Here is a 23,603-nt window from a genome sequence, read left to right as displayed (position 1 = left end):
CCGTCTGCCGGACAAAAGGCGAATCTGTGTGACGGAGGGTCGAACCCCAATTAGGAGACATTTTAGGAAAACTGTCAGTGTCCGTGTGTTCCGGCGCCCCCCGAGGAGGAGAGCGAAACATATATGGAGGATTGAGCGTCCCGGGAGGCTGTCGGACTGGAATAATCAGGTAAATGAAGTCGGACGGTTCGGCTAACCGACACATTAGATCGGTTCGCCCCAAACTCCGGAAAAATCTGGCCGTGTTGCGGCATTTCAGCAGTCGGTTAACGTCCAGATCCCCCGAAACGGACCGAGCAGAACGGGTCAGTCCGACTGTGGGCTTCTAAAAAATACTGGGTTAAATCTGTAAATCGGCTTCAGTCCGCTTCTCGTGAATTAATAACGAAAAAGAACAAATTAACGGAACACAACGGCAACTTTTCCAGTCGGTCCACAATGCACGGCGAGGTGTGTGTCCTCCGTTGTGTTACCGGGGATGACATGCTTTCTGTCGGGTGTTAGTTTATCAGATATACGCCGAATTAACGGGTTGGTCTTCGTTAACAGAACCAGGACTGATCACACCGTCTGTGTCGGCTGCAGGTTTTCCTGCAGGACGCTAAAAATCTAAATCCGCGTTTTTCTCGACGGCGTTCGTCGACAAAGTCGATATTGGCTCACCGGGAGCTGCCACGGTGAAGTGTCCGGCCACAGCAGCCCAGTGTCGGGTTGTGTTTTTCAAAAAGGCCCCCTCCTCCAGCTGTTTATGTTCCAGACACCAGCCCGGATTTACTGCTGCTCTTTGGTGTTGTGCAGTTTAAATCAGGGGGGCTCAGCTCCTCAGGGAGGTCAGAGGTCAAGTTCAGCTTCAGGCCTGTGGGCATTACAAAGAGCCGAGCACCTGCTGGCACACATACTGTCAATGCTGACATACATTAAAACTACATTATTTCACATATAGATATGTTAAAGTACTTTCTACCTATGGCTGTCCGTTTTATTTTACTTCCATTAATGCTCGACTGAAGTGTGTGGCTGCTGTAAAGTCATTGTTAGAGTATTATAACAAAAATGAGACTCGCCAAGGTCGCTGCCAACTAATGAAAGTATAAATTTAGACTGATCTGACAGCCACAGCGGAAAATACAGTATATTAAAGCGGGGCCTCTGCTTTAATACGCTTGTTGTTGAGGAGAAATGCATTTTTGGTGCCGTGCACTCTTGTTTATGAGATTATGATTAATAGTCTGCGTGCAGGGAGAAATGGTGTCATTGTGAGTCCAAAACCTCAGTATTTTCTTACAGCGGTCACACCTTTGATAGGAGGGTTGGGTGTCTGTAAGTCTAGAAGAGACTAATCTTTTAGATAAATAAGACCGGATGTCATTGTTTTTGGGTGTACTGAAATTTCCCACCCTGCCCCGGCTGCTTTAGGATGGGCCCTGATGTTCCTGCACACAACAAACAGTAAATTCAGCCAGATATTTTAACAGCCCCTTTATTGTGACTGTGACTGGACTTCTGAAAGTTTCACTCCAAGCCAAATATAGCCGAGAAATGGGACGATCCTGATTTGAATGAAACTAAAGAATCTCTATAAATATCTATCTATTAAACCCTGGGGCCACAAGTCATGAGCTTATATTATTCATTAAAAACTAGTTCAATGGAGAATTTCACTGATATGTTTATGTCACACTTTCATTCATCACCCACTTTGTTCAAATAGTGCAAAAATTAAACTGCACTGAATCTTATCATTTCAAAACTGGAGAAGATTTTGGAGCCATTAGGACTTTTTTAAAGTTGTCACTTGAACTCTGTGTAGACAGGTACTGATGATCCAGAGGAAGTCAGGGTCAATGGAAAGTTATTTATAACATAGCTTTATCTGTGGCAGCATTGAGCGACGCACACAGATTTTCCATATATTTATGTTCTTTACTATTCCGAGTGGATAAGGTTGTATTTCTTTGTACAGACTTGATCAACTGAGCCTTCCCCAGCCCGGCTCTCTCCCTCTTCCTCCACAACACAAGGAAAAGCACCAGGAGAAATCCTGCTGCAACAGCAAACAGTCAGAAAATCATTTGAATTTTCCCGTCCCTTTACCAGCTCACTCTTTCTCACCCCTCACAAGTCGACGCAACCCGTTGACAGAGGGGGTTTGTTTGACACACCGTGAAGCTTTGGAGCTGCATATATATATTCTAGCAGTCATATATATTTCACCTTCCTTTGCATGTCCCCCTTTGAGCAGAGAAAACTTCAAGGAACATCTACAGAAAAGATTGTTCTATAAGGTTTGAGTATTTTTGTGTCTAAAAGTAGACTTCAGAAAATAACCAAAGACAAATGTTGTGATCAGTGGCATGATTTTGCCGTCCTGTATTGATTCTGTGTATCAGCCAAAGCGACTCCAGCATGACTCACCCTCTGCAGCAGAGGGAGAAAGTACGGAGCTTGGCTGCCTCAGATGTAAATTTTTCTTGGCATTTTTCCCAAGAATGAGTGCATACATAGACACACACATTCGACCTCACCCTCCTCCTCCATATAAGTGTTGACATGTCTGCTGACTTTGATTCTCTGCTCTGGCCTGTTTTTCTTCTTGGCATCAGACTGAAAAGCATCAGAACAGATGTGATATCTCCGTCGTCACACCATCTTCCTCTTTCTCAGTTCGGTTCAATGACCGCTACTATGATGCTATTTTTCTTTTTTTGACAACTACGCAAAAATTTGTGCACATGCATCAAAACACAACTAGTGATGAGTTTGAACAGCATATACACTAAAGCCTCGTTGTGTTTGGTTTGAAAACATACTGTACAATAACACAAACTGGGACCATAATATTATTTGGGTAACACTGTTGGGTTGAAACATATCCACTGTAATAACTGTGATTTAATCTGGAGGAATGTACTTGAGATCTGGGCAGCAGCTGCTGAGCTCTGGTGTGTGTGTGTGTGTGTGTGTGTGTGTGTGTTGTAAATCTACAGGAAACTAACAGACGTGACTGTACTTCTGTTTTGCTCCAAGATTGTCTCCTTGCTGCCAAGGTCACTTATCAAAAGTTAAACCTACCTTCATCTCACACCCCAACAACAACAACGACAACTGTGCTGAGTTTGTCTGTCTCCTTTTTAAACCAAAGTGATGTGAATGCTTCCAGCTGCTTCCTGTCCTCCGTGGTTGGTTAATGTCATGTCCAACACAACTTTGGAATCTGTATTTATAAACTGCCTTTCAAATTTCAGCAGTGACCACATGTCATCACATCAACTGGATTAAGAAATGTCTCTCACTAAAAAGCATCTGTGCCCCCAAAGCTCTAAGAAATGTGCACTCTGATTTTAAAATAGCAGTTTTTTAAAAAAGTATTTGAAACCAAATGTTTCTTCAGTGTTCTCAGATTTTCCTTCATTTATTTATTTTTTTTTATATGTTGTTGTTCCAAGCTAACGCTTCCAGCACTCAAAACTTTACCCAACTTTAACTGGAGCATCATTTAAAAAAAATGAACGTCATGTTGTATTGAAGACTGTAAACTAGAGACTGAGACCAGAAACTCATCAGGAAAATGTTTACTGAGGAGGAGGAGGGACGTTTTCCCATAGACTTCAATACAATCTGACTTTCTTCCTGAGAAAGCAGGTTTAAGCGTTGTATTTTGAACAGAGCTCCGTTAGATTGAACTCGTGTTAAAGGACAGTAAAACTAAATTGTGTTTATCTGCGTTTTTCCCTCCAAACTGTTGGTTCTAAAAACAAAGTGACGTCTGAAGTCGCTCATCTGAAGAGCAGACTAAAGGACAGCTCTGGACTGGATTAGCTTCCTGGTGCTGATGTTCTGTCGTCTCGTCCTCCAGGATGTTCCAGCAGTGTGAGGAGCCTCGTTTCACCATCGAGCAGATTGACCTCCTCCAGAGGTTACGGAGGACGGGGATCACCCAGGCCGAGGTCCTCCACGCCTTGGACACTCTGGACCACCTGGACCGGCAACATGGACACAAGCTGACCCACAAACCCTCCTACATGCCTCCATCATCGTCCTTGTCCTCTTCCAGCACCGTCACCGCCTCGTCCTCCATGACGTCCACTGCCACTCAGACCAACTTTCCGGACAACCAGCTCTCACTGTCGCCTAACTTCGACGCCACCTCCCTGCCTCTGCCGGTTCCAGTCGCCTCGCCTGTTGTCATGGCAGCCGTAGCCCAGAACGGTCTGGTTGCTGTTGCCAACGGGAAGCTTTCACCGCCCCGCTTTCCTCTTGCCGTGGTTAGTGGCGGTGTGACGACGCCAGGCTACGGGTTTGAGACCAGCGAGGAGGACATAGATGTCGATGAGAAGGTGGAGGACCTGATGAGGTGAGACCAGACCACCTCAGACCGTTGGCATTGTTTCTGTGACAGTTTCAGCTCCACACTAATCCACAAATACACATTTTATGGGGCGTGCCAAGTCATGATGGAGCCATTATTGCCCCCTTGGTCAATTTCACTTCCATAAGCATTAAACACCAGAGATGAGACAAGTGGGAAAGCTTGAGAAGACCAACTGGGTGGTTAACTGTCCCACTTCGATACAGCATCCTCTTCCCTGATGCTTTTCAGCTGCTGTTTCCTCCCACACAGTTAACAGTCAGCCTGAAATGTTAAATAACAGGCCTCACCATTTTTGGTGGCTGGTAACAGGTCAGCTGCCAATGAAGAGGAGGAGACAACAGGCATTTACAATTCTTCAGTCGGCTGACCTGCCAACTTTAGTCACATCTATGACAATAATTAGCAATTAGAATTGTGAATAGAGTTCATTATGACCAGGGTCTGCTAAATAAATGGCGTTTGTGCTTTTTGAAGCCAGATGTTAAAACAAAAGGATCGCAGCAAACATGTTCAGATGTACTGTACACTCACACACCCTCCAGCTCCTCTCCTCTTCAGCAATCAGAGCCGTATTGATCTGAGGCTGTGAAGTGATGAAATCAAACCATCAGAGCAGAACTGAGCCTCCACTGCAGCAGCTGTCGTTCTTGCACTGAATATTTGAATTAAATTTTGTGTTGCAGGACTAGACGTTTATTATCCTTCATGAAAACAGTGTGTTCTCTGTCCTCGTAGGAGAGACAGCGCTTTGATCAAAGAGGAGATTAAGTCCTTTCTGGCAAACAGGCGGATTTCCCAGGCTGTGGTCGCTCAGGTAACAGGTGAGTATCAGCGTCACCTGAGCTTTAACCAGGCTGACTGAATCACCACCAGAAACTTGGAGTCTGATTCCTCCCCCCCAGGGATCAGTCAGAGTCGGATCTCCCACTGGCTCCTACAACAGGGATCAGATCTCAGCGAACAGAAGAAGCGAGCCTTCTTCCGCTGGTATCAGCTGGAAAAGTCCAACCCAGGTAACCCCCCCCCCACAATAACATGAGACAGAGAGCTGGGTCATCTGTGAGAGAGTGCTCTATTATGGACCCTGGAGGCTCAGGTGTGACGGCTCTAATTCATCAGTGCAGTACAGATATTTTGTACTTCAGCTCATCAGTATTCAAAGCTGTGACTGCGTTCTGAACTGGGAGGAGCTGAATGGCTGTATTTTAGCAGCAGACGACACGATTCTGGCATTTAGAGAGCACAGAGATGTATCATATATTAAAGTCTTTGAAGAAAACACGTCTGTGGCATCAGTTTGTATTTTTATGAGATTCTGTAATACTGTGAGCTGTTCCCTGTGATTAAACAGTGACCACTTTGTGTGAAGTTGGTGCCAAATTAGTGGAATGTAGAGCATGAAAAAATGAGCTGTCTGTTTCAAGTCACCCTGAGAAAAAAACAAGACTGTCATGATGCTTTAATTAGAATCTCTTGAGTTTAATTTGGCTTGAAGCTCAATAATAAAAGTCACTTTGTCTTCACTTTGTGATGATCAAGTTCATGTACACTGAGGATTCGGAGTAATGAACGATCTAACTGCCTGTGATGGAGGGCTTGTTAATGCTGTATGTTGTTTGTGTTGTGACTTTAGGTGCTACTCTGGCCATGCGAGCTGCCCCTCTGGCTCTGGAGGACATGATGGACTGGCAACAAGCTCCGCCCACCTTTGGCACCGCCCCCGGGGGCTTCCGTCTGCGGCGGGGGAGCAGATTCACCTGGAGGAAGGAGTGTTTGGCTGTTATGGAGAGGTGAGCAGGGTGAAGAGGGAAGATTCACACATATTAAACAGTAAAATATTTAGTCAGACTTGAATTTATAATGTGTGTGTGTGTGTCTGCAGCTACTTCAGTGATAACCAGTACCCTGATGAAGCGAAGAGAGAGGAGATCGCCACTGCCTGCAACGCTGTCATTCAAAAACCGGGTAGGCCAACACACGTTTTCATGAAAGTGTGTGAGTCAGTGTTGATATAATTTTATCTGACCTCTCCTTTTTCCTTTGGCAAGTTGACGCCACCTTTATTTAGATATTCCACCAACTAGGCACTCTCCTCAATTATGTACAACAATCACATGAGATGACAGAATATATCCATCCACCACGACGACGCTGCTGTTTTTAATATGCTAAATATGACGTTTTGAGTATTTGTTAAAAGGGAACATTTCAACTCAGAGACTGAAGCTCTGTGGCTGAGATCCACTTCAGATGTCTTATGTGTGTGTCTGTCTGTCTCACAGGAAAGAAGCTGTCTGATTTGGAACGGGTCACATCTCTGAAGGTCTACAACTGGTTTGCCAACCGCCGCAAAGACATTAAGAGGCGTGCCAACATTGGTAATGTCTATTTCTTTCTCTGTGTGTGTGTCTGTGTGCATGTACACATCTTAGCGTGAGTGCAGAACATAAACATGAAGCAGCATGTTGTCCCTTGTGCTGTTCTCTGAACACATCAATTAACTCGCATAACTCAGCTCAGATCCTTGTTGACCTTTTTCCTTGCACTCAGTGCTTAGTTCTCTGTAGAATTTCACACACAGCCGGGAATCAGAGAGGAAAACACTCACCTTGACCTGGAAATTCTTCCTGCTTCTCTGACTTTTAGCAGTTGGTGGTTCAGCTGTAGAAGAACTGAACTGAACTCCTCACTGTGTTCTTCTGTCTGAGCGTGTTGTTGATTGAGGTCGATATGCTATGATCAGGTTTGTGTTTTTGAAGAAGCAGCCATCTTGGAGAGTCATGGCATCGAGGTCCAGAGCCCAGGAGGTCAGTCCAACAGTGACGAGGTGGATGGGAACGACTTCCCCGACCAGGTAAACAGGATGATCCGTTACAGAGCTGCTCACTGACTTCACACAGTCCACACGTACAAACATGGACATGGATGGTAAGTTCGTTATTCCAAATATGTTCAGTATTTTGAAACCTGAAGAAGTCATTTCACTTTGGTCTTTACATTTTTAGTCCTGTTCATTTGAAAGGACAGTGTAGACAGGAAATGGGACAGAACCAGGCGAAGGATTTGATTTAGTTAAGATGATGATTCTCAGAGAGACAAACAAACAAATGTTGAGGAGCTCAGCTTGGAGCTTCTGGGACTTCATTTTGTTCATCCAAATGATCCAAATCACCATCTCTGAAATCTACCTAGTTTCTGTTGTTCTGTCGGCCATGTCATCAGGAGATTGAAGGATCTCTTCATCTCTTGATCTGTAAAATAATTCTGAATAACTCAGTCCAGATGGGTCTGAAGTCTGTCTGTCTTGTTTCAGGGATGTGACGTGTCTTTGTTTGACAAGAGAGCTTCAGCCAGGCAGTTTGGTTTCAGTCGAGCGGACCTCTCCTCTCCAACCCAGGTACGTCCAGACCACGTACTCCGCCACACAGGATCTGAGGCCAGATCCTGATTGAGCTTCTGGTTAACTGGTCTTGTCCCTGCTCAGGTTCCAACGCTGCTGCCTAGCTGGTTTTCGGCTCTGGGCAGAGGAGGCCTGTCCGGACAGAGGGGCGCCTCTCTGATCGGCCGCTCCCTGGTGACAGGGGCGGGTCCTCAGGCAGAAGGCTCCAGACTGACAGGCGTGTCCTGGTCTCCGCCGTCGCCCTCCCTCCAGGATGAACCCACCATTCACAGCGTGCTGTCCGAGCCCCAGGACCCAATCGGGTTGGAGAAGGAGGCGGCCAACCACGGTGACCAAGCCCTCGGCAATCAGGTGGAAGGGGCCGCGTGCAGTTTGGGGAACGACATCAAGACGGAAACGCTGGAAGACGACTGAAAAGGCTTGTCAGAGTCATGAATATAACAGGTGTGAATATGCAAGCAGATTTTATTGGAATGTAATACGTGGGGAAAAAAATGACCAAAAGTCGTGTAAACGCCAACCCTGAGATACCTCCCAACCCTACCTCCAACCACCAACCTGCTCTGCTACGCTCCTATAGGCATTACTAGTATATTATAACAATGGAAATGATAATGATAAACTTTTGTTTAAGTCCTCCTCGGCAGGCTGTGGAAGATGGAAAATGCCAAATTAACAAATTCAGATAAAAGAAAGAAATGAAATAACTCACAAATTACTGAATTATGGTTCAGAAATACACATTAAAATGGACTTTATATGTGAGGGGATTTGTTTTTATGACATTTTATATCTCCCGCAGCAAACCGAGTCACAGGACTTGATGCTTCGTGCATTTGACACACGATTCAGATAATTTCAGGGTCTTGCACTGTGATCACAACACAACTACACAGCCTCAAAAACTGAAATCCATGGATTTGATTTAAAATCATTTTCCACTGATTTAGATTTATTCAGCGCATGTTGTCACATTATAAAACTTCTGTCGAGTCCTTCCGGTGAGGAACAACAGCAGAAAGAATTAACATGTGAGCTGCTCCTCACTCTCTCTGACAATAAGCTCAATTTATGGAAGCAAACAAAGGACGTGATGGTTTGATTTGATTCAGATTCAAATTAATTCCAGCTTCAGTATTTCGACTCTGCAGCCCAAATGTTCATATTTGAACAGAAAGTTTATTCCCTGCATCTCGCCCTGAGAAAATCCAGGCTTTTAGATTTCAGCATAAATACTCAGTTCTTATGTGTCTGATTAGATTTGCATCTTCAGGTCTTCTTTTTGCTTCCATATTGAAAAAGAAAAGTACAATGACGACAAACCAAGTTGTTATTGTTGTTGATTTGTGTGCAGTCACAGATCAAACAGCTGGGAGGGATTCAACAGAGCGATGAAACTGTTTAGATGCTACAGATGAAAACATACACACATTCATATATACAGTATATTATATAAACTGTGAGGGTATATATGTGTATGTGCCCTAATCCCTTTCTATTTACAGTATATAGACTTATTAACTTCAAATGAGAGAAACTATGAGTCTTTGTTGTTGGTGAAAGGCGAGTGAAGCATTAGCCAAAGTATTAAGTTTAAATTTTCTGTATTTTTTTGTATGATTGTGGATGGAGCGACGTTTTGGAGATATACTAATCAAAGACACATCAAATGTGTCAAATTATTGTAAGCTAAATGCTTAAATATCCTTTTTTTCTGCCACGTGTTCTAAACACAAGGTTGTGTTCAAAGTTATTCTCATTTTAAATGACACTTTATTGGATCAGTGTGACAGAGCTTTGAGCCGTTTAAAACATTTCATTGATCAGTGACAGACACCAGGAAGAAGAGATTCATCTTTCTGTGGTGCAGCTTCTGTAGAAGTCCGTCTGATCCCAGTCTGTTAGCTGCTGCTTGTGTTTTCTAAAACACTTTATTTGGCTTTAATTTGACTGTTTTTTCACTATTTTATCCTTTCAAACATGAGACAGGGACACGTTGTCCCTTTTACCAATAAGAAAACAGCTATCAAAGTAAAAAAAATGAATCCAGCAGGAACGTTTTGTTCCCCCGGAGCTGGTAAATGTTCCTCTAATGCTAATGCTAACTTTACATGCTACCTGGTGCTGGACCAAAAACACCAAAATGATGAGCTACATCAGGCTGAAAAAACTGATGAGGATTAAAATCCACTCAGACTGAACTGATATGTTACAAATAATTAGTTTTTTAATAGAACAAATATTAAAAAGCAGCTCTATTCCTCGGTGAGACAAAGCTAGCCGTTAGCATCAGCATGTTTAGCCGCTGCAGTTTCACCTCTTTCTGATAAAGATCCCTCCCGGACGGTTTTAGGTTGAAGTGCCTTATTTTTCTGGCTGTGGATCAGACGGACTGCCCCTCACTGGCCGACTAACCGGCTGCTCTCCAGGCTAAGCTAGTTCAGACACGAATACCTCACTTCAGCCCGCAGCGGCAGAATAAGCTACAAACTGCAGCTGCTCCAATGTGAATCCTGGTTCTGCTCGGTGTTGGTGTCGGACTGGACGTCAGGAAAAGTCCGTGTTGTGGTGTGTTCCTGAAACACATCTGTCCGTTTCCTTCATTTCTTTGAATTGTGCTTTTTCCTCCTGAGGATCAGGAAACACGTCCTTCAGTTTCAGGAGCTGAAATCAGAATAAAAAAATCTGAGAGCAGATGAACGAACCTGTCTGCAGTTTGAAAAATCTCCAAGTGACTGAACATGTTGTAAAGTTGTGTAGTTGGATCTTTGTGGGTCTGTAATGAAAAACATATCAGCAGAACATTTCATCAGGTTTTTACACTTTTTCATGCCGGCTGATGTTTCCTGTAGATTTGGATCCAGCTGCTGATCGGTTCTGTCGGACTTCAGATTTTTTTAGTCCTGAAGGTCGCTGTTTTATTCTGACAGGATCTGTGCACTTTGTTTCTCCATCAGCCTGATCACACTTCGTTTCTTTACGGACAGCAGAGTAACACCGTGAGACGGTTCGGTCTGGGATCTGGTCTGGGATCAGGTCTATGAGCTGAGATCTGGTCTGAGATCTGGTCTGAGATCTGGTCTGGGATCTGGTCTGGGATCTGGTCTGGGATCTGGTCTGGGATCAGGTCTGGGATCAGGTCTATGATCTGAGATCTGGTCTGAGATCTGGTCTGGGATCAGGTCTCAGGTCTGAGATCTGGTCTGAGATCTGGTCTGGGATCAGGTCTATGATCTGAGATCTGTTCTATGATCTGATCTGGTCTGGGATCTGGTCTGAGATCTGGTCTGGGATCAGGTCTATGAGCTGAGATCTGGTCTGAGATCTGGTCTGAGATCTGGTCTGAGATCTGGTCTGAGATCTGGTCTGAGATCAGGTCTGAGATCAGGTCTGAGATCTGGTCTGAGATCTGGTCTGGGATCTGGTCTGGGATCTGTTCTATGATGTGGTCTGAGATCTGTTCTGGGATCAGGTCTATGATCTGAGATCTGGTCTGAGATCTGGTCTGAGATCTGTTCTATGATGTGGTCTGAGATCTGTTCTGGGATCAGGTCTATGATCTGAGATCTGTTCTGAGATCAGGTCTGAGATCTGGTCTGAGATCTGTTCTATGATCTGGTCTGAGATCTGGTCTGAGATCTGGGATCTGGTCTGGGATCAGGTCTATGATCTGAGATCTGGTCTGAGATCTGGGATCTGGTCTGAGATCTGTTCTGGGATCAGGTCTATGATCTGAGATCTGTTCTGAGATCAGGTCTGAGATCTGTTCTATGATCTGGTCTGAGATCTGGTCTGGGATCAGGTCTCAGGTCTGAAATCTGTTCTATGATGTGGTCTGAGATCTGTTCTATGATCTGGTCTGGGATCTGGTTTGAGATCTGCTCTGGGATCTGGTCTAAGATCTGGTTTGAGATCAGCTCTGGGATCTGGTCTAAGATCTGGTTTGAGATCAGCTCTGGGATCTGGTTTGAGATCTGCTCTGGGATCTGGTCTGAGATCAGGTCTAAGATCTGAGATGTGGTCTGGGATCTGGTGTATGATCTGAGATCTGCTCTGGGATCTGGTCTCAGGTCTGAAATCTGGTCTGGGATCTGGTCTGAGTTCAGGTCTATGACCTGAGATGTGGTCTGGGATCTGGTCTAAGATCTGGGATCTGCTGCATGAACAAAGTGAGCGAAGGGGATCTGGTGTCATAGTTTCAGTGGGTTGACGCCTCAGGACCAAATGTTGCTGTTTCCTCTTCTGGACTCCGACATTTGAGAGTTTTATTCCAAAATGCTGTATTTATTTAGGTGAAGAGACGTTTTTCATCCATGCAGTCGATGTTTCAGTCTTAAGTCGTCATGTAAGAAACCAATGACTTGAAATACGATGAAAAAAAAATCTATCATGGTTCAAAAATTTTATCAGCTGTATAATTTTTTTTTTTTTATTTCATTCTTGCAATAAACGTCAATAATCTGTAAGATGATAAACATCAAACCTCTGCAGGATGTTTTTTGTAGCAGTTTGATATTTTTTTTAAGCCCCTTATTCTCTATTTCAAGATTTAGTGCCTTTTTTGGACGGTAGACTGTTCTGTAATCGCTCTGTAGGAAATCTACAAATGCCTTTTGTTACTTTTCCATCTGTTGGATAAACCTTATTTGTTATTTTTAAGGTGTGTTTTTATTGATATTCTATTTACAAGGGAATAAAAACTGAGTCCACACAGTGAGTCTCTGGTCTCCGTTACTCCAACAGAACAGCTGAGATAAAACGTGACCTGACTTTTGTTCTCTAGATGTAAAAATATCCTGAATCAGAAGCAGAACTTTATTAATCCTGATTTATTACAGGAGCTCCAACAGAAATAGAACTATAACGAGAAATCCATCCAACAAGAGTCCATACGAGGATTGAAATGAATGTAGAACAAACAACGTGGGCCCAAGTCGTGGTCAGAGGATCGATCGGCCCATTTTCCAAATTCCAAATGAATAAACATGTTTCTGTCAGTCAACGAGCTGTCGGACTGTTTTTAGCTTTTAGTTCACTAAAGCACAGAGTTGTTAAAAAGCCTTTATGTGCTGTTTATCAATATTAACTAAAACAAACAGGATGTTTATGCCAATTTAGCATTAGCACTCAGCTAATTCTAAGATAGCCCAATGGGATCATTTAAAAAGGTATTTTATTGATTAATCGATAATGCCAATTTTCCTTCTGTTAGCATTTACGCTAGCGACATGTTAGCTGGATACAGTGGTTGTCATTGTGTTGCTATGGTTACCGGCTGTGCGCATTAATCCAGAGTGGTGATCAGGCTGTTCAACAGAACTATTTGATCAGGTCAGTTTGTGTAGATTTTTCCTCTTTAAATCAAAAGTTTCACTTACGGCTCTTCGACAGAAGATGCAGGAATGATCCGTCTCCATGACAACGCAGCAGTCTTCCTCTGATCATACACATCACGCACCTTCTGAGCTCTGAGGGCCTCCTGAAAAGTGCTTTGGCTCAAATAAAGAAATTAAATGAAACTAAAACAAATACTCTTGTTAATCTTCCTTTTTTATTTTCTTGCCAGATTACTGTTCAGATAAAAAATGAAAATTATAAATGTATTATAATACATGTTTATTCTTTGGATTGCAGCATTGAATTACATAAAACAATTAAATTAATCAAAACCCAAACTTGTGCTCAGATTTTTCTTTTTATGTCTTAATATGCGCACACACACACACACACACACACACTCAAGTAACACTTTCACACATACAAATGACACACTAAGTCCATGAACAGTAGCCATGATTGATACAGATGAATTAGTCTAATACTGTCGACATCGGATCATCAGTTCAGATAAATGTGTCAAAGGGTCAAAGGTCACAGGGGCTGGAGGGGCTTTTTTTTTTTTCTTTTTTAAGCAAAGCACCAACCCCCCCAACTATCTCAGCTCATTGTTATTCTCATTTCTGCAGGCGGAGAAGCTCGATCTGAATCTTCCTGGAACTCGAACTCGATAGAAAACAAAAACTAAAGGCTGCGTTGCCTCGTATTGCTTATTGGTTGGTTTAGTGTAACGTGAGAACCAGAAGGTTCAGCTACAAGGCCTCAGGGAAGGAGCTGGTCTGACGCTGTGGACCAGCGACACACGGCCACCACAGTTCAGGATGTGATCCGACCTTGGGGGGGGGGGACGCTGCAGGCTGTTTTCTGTGGTTCTGTATAAAGTTCCCTGTGAACTGATGGAGAAAACCTGACAGCTCAGACCAGATCACATGGTCTTGGAGTTCCTGTTTGGATCCAGGACGAAGGCCACGTTAAGGTGGAGGACTGGGAGTCCAGACCGGAGCTGCAGGAAATGGGACCACAGAAGACGAGCAACAAGCAGAAAACTGTAAAACATGAATTAAAGGTCTGGTTGTGATGAAACACTGAAGAGAAAACTGATCGAACAGTTAGAGCTGATGTTACTTTTGTCTTTACACGTCCTCTGTGTGTGTGTGTGTGTGTGTGTGTCACAGCAAACGAGCTGGACTTTCTAATCTAATGTCAGCATCACTCTGTCTTCTGCTCACATAACTCCCAATTTTCCTCTTTTCTCCTGAAGGCAGTTGAGCAAAGTGAGTGAAGGAAACACAAAATAAAGGTTCTGTTTACAGACTGACAGGTAACATGAGAACACGGAGTCATAGAAAAACCGGCGTGTATTTTCTTCTCAAATTTACAGAGTTCCACAAACCAAATTGTCCGATTTCTCTCCAGAGACGTTTGTGCAAATGAGTTGAAGCGTTGATATGGAAACTGCGTGGAAGATAAATGGTCACGTGGTTTCTGAGGCACAATAACGTAAAAGAAACACATCCAAAGCCTGAAGTGATCTCAAACCCATAAAACGGTTCCCGAGAAGAGACCAGGACTGGACAGACAACCGGACAGAGACCGGAAGTCTTCCAGTCCAAAGGATCATACACAAAATGGCTGCTGGTGGTCATTCGCCATCCTGTGATTCAACTGACTGAAGCCACACCCACACACACACACACACACACACATCACTCCCTTTCTGTATAACCACAAAACTATTATGAAACACAATTTTATAAAAATAACTGAACCAACCAGAGTCCACCCTGTGAACAACATCACAAGCTGCCGACCAATAACACGCCAGACAGCCAACCTACCAATCAGAGGGCTGACAAATAACTGGTCTGTGGCGATAAACTGTCTCATTTCCTCGTTGATTTTTCTCCATCTATATTTCAAGGCTCGATGAGAAAATGCCTCGTTCTCAGAAACTGAAACCGTCCTCTGAACTGAATTAAAACTAAAACTACAAGAGAAATCAGCTGATCATTTAGTTTCATTTATGATGCTAATAGCAGCAATTTTCATGGAATCATTTGTGCAAGATTTATTAAAATAAAAGGCTATTTATCAATTTTCATGCGATAAAGGCATGTGTACAAGCATTTAAATATAAATATTAAAATGACACTTCTCTAACTAAGAAACGCATGATACATATATTCAGGAATGGAAAAACAAATATTAAGTGGATAAAGATGACAGCGTTTGGAGAAACGTCCTTTCCACATAATGCTTTTATACTAATCGTTACATCATCAGAAATCCTCAGACTCATCTGTTTACGCTGTTACCATAGAAACGGTCCAACAACGTCATCGACACTGGACTCTCAGCAGAGTTTCTGAGTTTTAGTTCAGTTTGGAACACAAAGATTGAGATACCCTCACTCTGATTTCCTCTAATGCTGGAGCCTACATCTCCCACAATGCCACTCTTCCATCAGATCCCAACAGAAAATGTTTAAGTTCCTCTGGATCAGTTTAAATAACTAACCTGTCCCCTCTTCATCCTTTTCATCATCCTCATCATCTTCATGCAGCTCGCTCTCTCAAATAAAAAATAAAAGCTAAAACTCTTTAAAAACATCAAATGCATAGAAGCAAATTGATTCTCCCCAAACTGTGAACGTCACTTCCTGTTCCTCATCACATACTCGGGCCCTCGCGCCACCGTCACGACACCTGACCTCCTGGTGTCGTCGGTCACTTACAGAGGACGATCCGGACGCTTCCTGTCAAACATCCAGAGAGGAAACGCTCTGGTGTGACGCCATCACAGCGTCCCCCTCACCGCCACATCATCTCACCTACCGAAGCTTCTTATCCAACGTCTCCAGTGCAAAATCGACTTTTAAAGCCTCCCAGTACAAACTAATTCCTCCCACAGTGGCTTTGTCCACTTTTCCTGCTTTACACCAACACAACAATTCAAACTTGTGCACACAGGACAACACTGTACAACATTTACAAATACACACACACACACACACACACACACACATCCTTCCTTAGCCTTTCCCCTCTACAGTCCCTGAGATCACCTCACACTTAGCACAAGTTAGCACAAGGCTTTCTCCTCAACACAAACACAGCTAATTAAATACACAGAAAACACAAGCCATGGTGAAGGCACATTCTGGGAGAATCCATGTTCAAGAGAAAAGAAGGAGTCCAGGAGGGAGAGACCGCTCCACACAAAGGCTCAGGGAGCCGGTTCGGACCGGTTTGGCCCCCTGATGCAGGTCTGCTCCCTCTCTCTCCCAGCAGGTTTCCCATTGACATCCATTCACTGAGCTTCATCCTCCCACGTGGTCAATAGTGCCGTTTTCTCTGCTGCCTCACTGGTATCTTCTTGTCTTTATTCTGTTTGTGAGTGCAGTTTCCTGTTAGAGGTGGGGGGGCAGTGAGTGAGTTCTGATGTGTGAGCCTGTTGCATAGCTGGGGAGGAGATGGGAGGGGGGGTGTAGTCCAGCTCCAAGGGTCTGTCTCAACTGCTCCAGGATTTACGGTTCTCTCTACTGCGGCCAACGATGGCTTCTCCTCGAAGGACGGGGACGTGGGCGGGAGCAGCAAACTCTCCCGTTCTCCGATTGGTCCGATCGCGGCAGGAGAGCCGGTTTGGGCGAACCAGCACCCCGTAACCGGGTTTACAGAGGAAATACCTCTGACCGCCGACGGAGCCGTCGTTTTTACCTGTGGGGGGGGACAGATGGAAGGTTGTGAGGATTTGTGTGTACGTGATGTGGTTGGACTGTTGGTGTGTGTACCTACCTACAGGCGTGTCCAGCTCCACCCCCACCCACACCCCCTCAGCAAACTGCGTTGCTCCTATGTAACGCACCGTTCCCGCCTTATTGCCCCCCACTGTGACGTATGCCCCTTCTGTCAACCAGTCGGGCAGATGGTCGTCATGACTACGCTCATCATCATCCACAAAAATCTCCAGCTGCTCGAAGCCGTCGCCTCCCGAGTTCACCAGCTTCTGTTTGAAGACGTTCTCTGCTGTGACGTTGTTGTGATTGGCTGAGTTTGAAGGAGGTGGCACGACGACGGCCATCTTGGTACCACACTGAGAAGGAGAGGTCACAACATCGTTCCTGTCAGCACCCTGCTGCTGCTGCTGGGGGTTTATGGGTAACGTAGTCTCAGCAGCCAGCAGGGAGGAAGACGAGGAGGAAGGTTGGAGAACGTCAGACAAGGTAACTGTAGATACACTAGTGGAGAAGTAGCCGCTTGATGACTGGCTGAGGGGGCTGAGGGGGGTGGTGTCATGCGGGTCATGCACAGGAAGAGGAGGGACTTCCGGGAACTCTGCCCGCCTGTCTCTGGTTGGCGGCTGCAGATTAGCGGTCTACAGGAAACCCGCAGTTGCCACAGGAACAAAGGGACAGACGAGATCATGCAGACAAGGCAAAATAAAACAATAATCAGCACCAATAATCAGATTTCCTTTCTTAACCTCTGAACTAACATGGAAACAAAAATGCCAATGAGATGATTTTGGAGTTAATGAAAGAGTTACACATCTTCCTCCTTTCAAACAATTAGCACGTCTACCTGCAGTCAGTATGGAGATGGAGCTAATATGAATAGTGATGGTGAATATAATGCAAATTTAAGTGTTGCATTGGGATTAATCTAGAAAAAACACATGGACCTGACCTTTAATGCTGAATGAGCTGAAAATAATTTGATCATAAAAACACATCAAACGCTACAGATCGACCAATAAAACTGAGCCTCACCGTCTCAGCCTTGACTCGGCTGTCGTCCCCTCCTGATGATGTCATGATACGAGGTACATGCTGCTGAGACGCAACAAACAGGGAAATTAGGGCACACAAATGGAACTTTACGTTCCTGGAAACGTGCTGGTTCTGCCTGTCCTGGATCTAATGCATTGATGAATTAACTGAAACCTACCAGGCACATTTAAACACAATAAAATAAGATTCCACTAAAGAAAATGGCATTACAGTGACTCCTGAAACTGCTAAGTGAAGACAGAGGGTTTGTTTCGATGAGCTCTTCATCTGCTGACCTGCTGGCTGTTTGGTGAAGGTCTCAGCTCCTTCTTGTCATCTCGCACTGGAAACAGAGACTTGAGCAGTTTGGGCATCTGAGGAACGAGCGCCTTAACTGAAAGATAAGAGGCAGCAAGTCCTGAACGACCTGGGGGAGGGGGGTGAGAGGAGAGGAAAGGAGAGGAGGTAGAAGAGAGGTAGGAAGCAAGGAAATGAGAGGAGGTGCGGGAGGTGGAGGAGATGCGAAAGATTAAAGACAGGAAGTTGAAAGCGAGTCCAGGAGATGGCAAAAAAAAACAAAAACAACCAACCAAACAAACAAAAAAACCAAAAAGTGACAGACTGAAAACATCAGCTGGCTCAGATGGTTGATTTTGTCATTACAGTGAAGATAACAGTCTAATCACTAGAGCGTGAGATTAACCAAAAACAATTAATTCTGTTCACTTCTAAAACAGAATTAATCTAAAAGCATGAATTCTGGCTGACATGGAGAAGAAATCACTATGAAACAATCAGACATCACAACAGACACTGAATGTTCCCACAAAAAGGCACAGATAAACAGACATCACACCAAAGGAGGGAGGGAGGAGGTGAGATATCAGAAGGGAGCCATGAAACGTGTGATAACAAACTGAAGAAGGATGAAGGGTCAATGAGATGTGTACAAAGTAAGAATGAATAAAACCAGAAGAGGAGACTGAAGATGGGGAGTCAGAAGGAGGAGGTTTACCTTGTTCTGGTTCCTGGTGCTGTGGAGGAGTTGTAGAGAAAGGAGTCGGGGATGAGCAGGGGGAGGTGGAGTAAGTGGAGGGGGAGGAGGCGGGACGGGGGAGGGTGCGGTGAAACTGAGAGGGCATGAAGATATCCTGCTGACTCTCCCATCGAGCCTGAAGATGAGCAGAAACACGGAACAGGACGTTTGGTTTAGAAAAATAAAATCTTCATAATCATCAGAGCTGGAACTCAGAGGGCAAACATTACTGTCACCTTGTCATCCATCAGGCAGGTTGTGGACAAGTCCTGTCTACTTCCGGAGAGCTGAGGACGGACAGAGAATTGGAGACTTTTAGTATCTTGTCACCCCGTGATGGTTCAGAGACGGGATGCTGTGTTTGTGTTACCCTGTGGACAGAAGGAGAACTCAGACTCCGTCTGCTGCTCCTTCCTCGGCCAGCCAGTTGTTCCTTCACTGCCACCTCCTGCAACACAAACATACCAGAAAACGCTGAATGCTTCCCTGTTAAGCCCCTTTTACACCAACAACCACCACCGTCTGCTGCCTGTCATTAATGTGAAAAGCTTCTGTACCTGTCTGAGCCTGTCCAGAGTCAGGATGTTCTCCAGGCTCAGGACACTTCGGAGGTATTTCTCGATGGCGGCCTCGTCGTCAGCTGACTGGCTGTTGTGTGCGCTGGCAGCGAGTCGGGCCAGCATCTCCCTGTCTTCTGATCCGGGGGCGTCCTGTTGGGACAAAGAATGGCGTCAGAAATCCATCCCTCTGACCACTGCAGCTCTGGTCTCTTTTCACGTCCTCACCCCGGGAATGTTGGAGACCACCTCGAACGTGACCCCGCAGCCTGGTATGGTGCTGCGGGTGGACATCCTCCTCAGGAAGTTGTGGGCAAACCCCTGGCGGCCCGGGTTAACGTTGACACAGATCCTCTTCCTCAGGACCAGCTGCATGTCGGCAGGATGACTGAGCTGAACCACCACTCTGACTGTGAGGTACACCCGCTGCTCAGGCCACGCACCGCCACGACTCAGCTGTGGGCATTCATGGACAGTGGAGTCCCACGATGCCTCCGCTTTCACCTGTGGAGTCGACAAAAGACAAGTGTTGAATGAAACTGTTCTCAAAAGGGACTCCAGGAATTCCTCGGAAAAGGACTCGCCTCTCCGTCGTAGTGTTTGACAATCTGCAGATCAAAGAAGTCATCCTCATCTTCTCCACTCAGAGTGGCGTCCCAGCCTCCGGCCTCAGGGACCTCAAACTGGTCCTGAGAGCTGAGGTCGTCAGCTGAAACCAAAAAGAACACTCTGGATCAATCACAATTTATTGTTATACTTATAAGAAAGTGCCTGACAGGGAGGTCACAGCTTTGAGCTGAGGATGAAGTGACGTACGTTTGAGGTTCAGAAAGAGGACGGGAATGTGAGTCTCCATGCCGGGCAGAGGAACCCTGGGAACAGATGCACAACACGCACTGATCAACATGTGTGTTAGTCGGCACCTTTGAGCCTCCAGACGACAGAAATCTGACCCAACACTTCCTGTCTGGTGTCGTACCATTCAGCAGGTGCTCCTGGGATGCCGCTGCCAGCAGAGGGCACCATGACGGCGTTTCTCTCCTCTGTCAGAGTCAGACGCCACTCCAGCAGCTGAGCCTCCCTCTCCATGTCATCCTCTGTCTTTTCTGTGCAAACAGAAACAATAAAATGTTTCACATCTCCGACACTGAAAACCACGAAGGCGCCTGCAGGATGTACACGGTGGTTCTGCTCATTTTAATGTTACCTGCTTTGGTGACCAAACTCTGGAGGTGTTGGTCGAGGTATTCCTGTCTCTTGGTCAGAGCAGCTAGCCACTGCCGACGCAAACGCTCCAGATCTCTTTCCTGCCAAACAAACCGGTCGGTTCACTTCTTTAGCTTCCCTTCATTAAAATTCTTATCAGTAAACCAGCCTACCTGATAACTGTCCATCTCATCTATTTCCTGGTTTGCTGCCGTGTTCCTGATCTCCACACAACCCACCGACACAGCCAGCACGATTTCTGATATCAGAGGCATGGTGCCTGAGTCCTGGACTGAGCGCACATCCACCTGTATTCGCCTGGACTGACCCTGAAGATGGAGAGCCCAGACACAGAAAGGCGATGACAGCTTAAGTTTGCCCGTTACACTTTCTGCAGTTCCTGTCAGGGCTTATCTGTACCTGTCGAAGCTGGAAGATTCCCCCAGTCCGCACGTCTCGAGCAGGAACCACCTCCACTGGGACGAAGTCTCCATTCTCGTTTATCTCCAGGATTTGGATCCACAGCTCCAGACGACGCATAACCTCACTCCATCTGCAAAGACAAACATTATCAACACATGGACAACAACGGAGCTTTGGTTTCTCATTGCTCGCTGGAGTTAGAGCCTCAGGCGTGTTTCTACCTGTCTCGTAGTGTGCGTGTCTTGGCCTGGATGATGCTGAGGTCCCACAGGGCTGGATTCCTGCCTGCATCTGCCTGCCTGTGTCCATAAACCTCGATGGCGACTGCCCCCTCTGTGAGGTACTCGATGAAATCCTCAGTGACTGACACTGCCAGCTCCTACAGCGTCCACAGAGACACAACAGTTAACCCGACAACCAATGATCCATGAGAGCTTTTAGATTCCCTCCGTGTGTGCACCTTGCAGCTGTCAAACACCACCATGCAGTGCGGGTCCTTGGTGCTGGGCGACGAGGATGACGGGTCGACTTCAGGAGCCACGATGATGGGCTCAGGCTGGTCCCAGAACGAGTACTGGCAGAAGACGAAGTTGGACAGATACTGAGGAAGACCGGTAGCCTGCAGGATCTTTATCTGTTAAAGATACACAAGTCAAAATGTCACATAAACATATAATTCACGTCATCTCTTATTTCCTGATGAAGCAGACTGAGCACACACAGGAGTTCAACAAAGTTTTAAGAATGATTTATCAACAATAAATGAATGTCTGACAGTCTTTCCATCTTACCATGCACACAAGTTTGCGATCCTGGACTTCAGCATCTTGGTTGCTGTCTAATTCATCTCCTCCAGCCATGTTGTCCTCTAAGCCTCCTCCAACCCTCACCACCTCCACATGGAGACGCCCTGCAACCTGTTCAAAGGGGAAAGAAGGAAAACACAGAACAGACTGAGCATCTTTCCGTCTAATGCATCCAGCAGTCTCTTGTTCGAATTGTTTATTAATTTAACTCTTATGTTAGTAGAGGATCTTGGACTGAAGGAGGAAAAGAGCCAAGCTTTTCCTGTCTGAGATATTTCTGGCTTAACGAGTACAGGAATCAGTCTGATGTGTTTCACCCGTATGTGCCTCCTACCTCTCCCTTCTGGTTGATGATGGGAATGGCGTACTGAAGTTTGACGTCGTAGAAGAGACAGGAGAGGAAAACGTTGGCAACACCGATCAGACTGTGGTTTTCCTGCTCGTCGAAGAACGGGTCAGCTCGACGGAAATATGAGCGCATCACCTAGACAAGGAAGACCGCAGTGTAGTTTCAGCATATTTTAATCACATGTCGGCATCAACAGTGACCTTTATTTAAGTTTCCCAAACCAGCACGAAGGGTATGTGTCTTGACATTGTAATGTTGTTGAGCTAACTCACTGGGTTGTCATGGTGATGGAGGTGGTAGTCCTGCCATTCCTGGTACAGCTCTCTCATGTCCACCAGACGGTTCTCCATCTTCTCCAAGCTCCAAATCTGTTTTCCTCGACAACGGCGGCGAACCTGAATGGCTGGTTCACTGAGCACAGCATCCCTCTGCACACACGGACATAATTAGCTCATGGACAGTAGACGGGGGACCTCCACAGAAGTGTGTTCATGTTTGTGTGTGAGACCTTGCGGTTTGCGTTGAGGTTGTCTGATGGGATCTGTAGAGTGACTTTGTACTCAGTGTGGCGCTCCAGCTCGTCGGCGATGAAACAGGCTTCCTGCACCAGAAGGTTAGCCCTCACGATCTGCTCCCTCAACCTTCTCAGACTCCTCACCAACACCGCCTCCCTGCAGGAGGGGTCAGGAAAAGAAAGCAGAGAGGGGGAGATGAATTTTACAATAAATACATGTCCATCAGCTCATCAACACTCAGACACTCACCTGTCCTCACTCCACTGCCTCAGTCTGCTCTGAGCGCTGCTTGAATGGCTCATCCCTCCCATACTGAGCCGCTCCAGGCTGCGGTAGTGAGACTGTTGCCCCGGGCCTTGTTGACCAGGCGCCGGCGCTCCGGTGGAGCCCATGGAGAGACGGTCCGGGTTCAGCTTCTTGCGAAGCTGCTGGAGTTCCTGCTCATACATCTGCCTCTGCCGCTCCAGAGCAGAGCGCTTCTCCTCTTCATGCTGCCTCTCCAGAGACTGCAGCACCGCCTGCATGGGATCTGAGAGGACAACGGGGACGAGTGAAATGACCCGACGTTCTGTCTTCAGCGGTATATAGATATTTAACTCACCATTATTGCCCAGGGCTTTCATCATGACCTCTGTCTGGGCGAACTCGTATGAGAAGCTGACCTCACTGGAAACTTCACTGGCTGTGTCACCGTCTGCATCCAGCTGCTCGCTGCTGCTGCTGTTCTTCATCACACCACCCTCACCCTCCTCATCCTCCGCTCCCCGAGCACGGCGCTTAGGCAGGTTGATCCTGCAGTTAAAATGTCCAGATTGGTCCAGATTCTATGTCTTT

General features: G+C 45.8%; 2 protein-coding genes across 10 annotated transcripts in view; one reads left to right on the top strand and one right to left on the bottom strand.

Annotated features, from left to right (window-relative positions):
• Nucleotides 1-12,485, top strand: LOC115041563 (homeobox-containing protein 1-like). Of its 5 annotated transcripts, none has more exons than XM_029499109.1 (10): nucleotides 1-169; nucleotides 3,857-4,354; nucleotides 5,108-5,193; nucleotides 5,275-5,385; nucleotides 6,006-6,162; nucleotides 6,255-6,337; nucleotides 6,655-6,750; nucleotides 7,138-7,226; nucleotides 7,686-7,769; nucleotides 7,857-12,485. In XM_029499109.1, the coding sequence occupies exons 2-10, from the start codon at nucleotides 3,858-3,860 to the stop codon at nucleotides 8,184-8,186; spliced, it is 1,533 nt and encodes a 510-aa protein (XP_029354969.1). In that variant the 5' UTR covers nucleotides 1-169; nucleotide 3,857; the 3' UTR covers nucleotides 8,187-12,485. The 5 variants fall into 5 exon arrangements, 3 of the variants coding, with proteins under 3 accessions (XP_029354969.1, XP_029354968.1, XP_029354967.1); XM_029499108.1 differs by having other exon boundaries at nucleotides 7,135-7,226; XM_029499107.1 differs by having other exon boundaries at nucleotides 7,132-7,226.
• An 819-nt stretch (nucleotides 12,486-13,304) lies between these two features.
• The window catches only part of kif13ba (kinesin family member 13Ba), a 34,008-nt gene continuing 23,709 nt past the window's right edge, over nucleotides 13,305-23,603 (bottom strand). For 2 of the 5 annotated variants that reach the window (XM_029499103.1, XM_029499101.1), the window contains 23 exons: nucleotides 23,371-23,561; nucleotides 23,019-23,298; nucleotides 22,763-22,925; nucleotides 22,527-22,682; nucleotides 22,240-22,389; nucleotides 21,891-22,016; nucleotides 21,560-21,733; nucleotides 21,321-21,478; nucleotides 21,097-21,229; nucleotides 20,850-21,005; nucleotides 20,678-20,777; nucleotides 20,450-20,576; nucleotides 20,287-20,342; nucleotides 20,055-20,179; nucleotides 19,699-19,974; nucleotides 19,471-19,623; nucleotides 19,284-19,361; nucleotides 19,150-19,200; nucleotides 18,893-19,049; nucleotides 18,174-18,304; nucleotides 17,878-17,940; nucleotides 16,904-17,483; nucleotides 13,305-16,825 (listed from right to left, as the gene is read on the bottom strand). In XM_029499103.1, the coding sequence (XP_029354963.1) occupies nucleotides 16,620-16,825; nucleotides 16,904-17,483; nucleotides 17,878-17,940; nucleotides 18,174-18,304; nucleotides 18,893-19,049; nucleotides 19,150-19,200; nucleotides 19,284-19,361; nucleotides 19,471-19,623; nucleotides 19,699-19,974; nucleotides 20,055-20,179; nucleotides 20,287-20,342; nucleotides 20,450-20,576; nucleotides 20,678-20,777; nucleotides 20,850-21,005; nucleotides 21,097-21,229; nucleotides 21,321-21,478; nucleotides 21,560-21,733; nucleotides 21,891-22,016; nucleotides 22,240-22,389; nucleotides 22,527-22,682; nucleotides 22,763-22,925; nucleotides 23,019-23,298; nucleotides 23,371-23,561 (3,790 nt within the window). In that variant the 3' untranslated portion in view covers nucleotides 13,305-16,619. The remainder of the gene's footprint in view (nucleotides 16,826-16,903; nucleotides 17,484-17,877; nucleotides 17,941-18,173; nucleotides 18,305-18,892; nucleotides 19,050-19,149; nucleotides 19,201-19,283; nucleotides 19,362-19,470; nucleotides 19,624-19,698; nucleotides 19,975-20,054; nucleotides 20,180-20,286; nucleotides 20,343-20,449; nucleotides 20,577-20,677; nucleotides 20,778-20,849; nucleotides 21,006-21,096; nucleotides 21,230-21,320; nucleotides 21,479-21,559; nucleotides 21,734-21,890; nucleotides 22,017-22,239; nucleotides 22,390-22,526; nucleotides 22,683-22,762; nucleotides 22,926-23,018; nucleotides 23,299-23,370; nucleotides 23,562-23,603) is intronic. The other 3 variants (XM_029499104.1, XM_029499105.1, XM_029499106.1) reach the window with 3 other exon arrangements.

The sequence above is a fragment of the Echeneis naucrates genome, chromosome 3 (genome assembly GCF_900963305.1).
Source record: "Echeneis naucrates chromosome 3, fEcheNa1.1, whole genome shotgun sequence".
NCBI classification, from domain to species: domain Eukaryota; kingdom Metazoa; phylum Chordata; class Actinopteri; order Carangiformes; family Echeneidae; genus Echeneis; species Echeneis naucrates.
Note: the sequence above shows the minus strand (reverse complement) of the source record. Positions and strands in the feature narration are given on the sequence as shown.

Excerpts from the sequence above, each read along its gene's own strand:
- LOC115041563 (XM_029499107.1), top strand. The coding sequence starts at position 3,858 with ATGTTCCAGCAGTGTGAGGAGCCTCGTTTCACCATCGAGCAGATTGAC. Across the intron at positions 6,338-6,654 it reads CGCTGTCATTCAAAAACCGG|GAAAGAAGCTGTCTGATTTG; the intron begins GTAGGCCAACAC and ends TCTGTCTCACAG. Across the intron at positions 7,227-7,685 it reads GGAACGACTTCCCCGACCAG|GGATGTGACGTGTCTTTGTT; the intron begins GTAAACAGGATG and ends GTCTTGTTTCAG.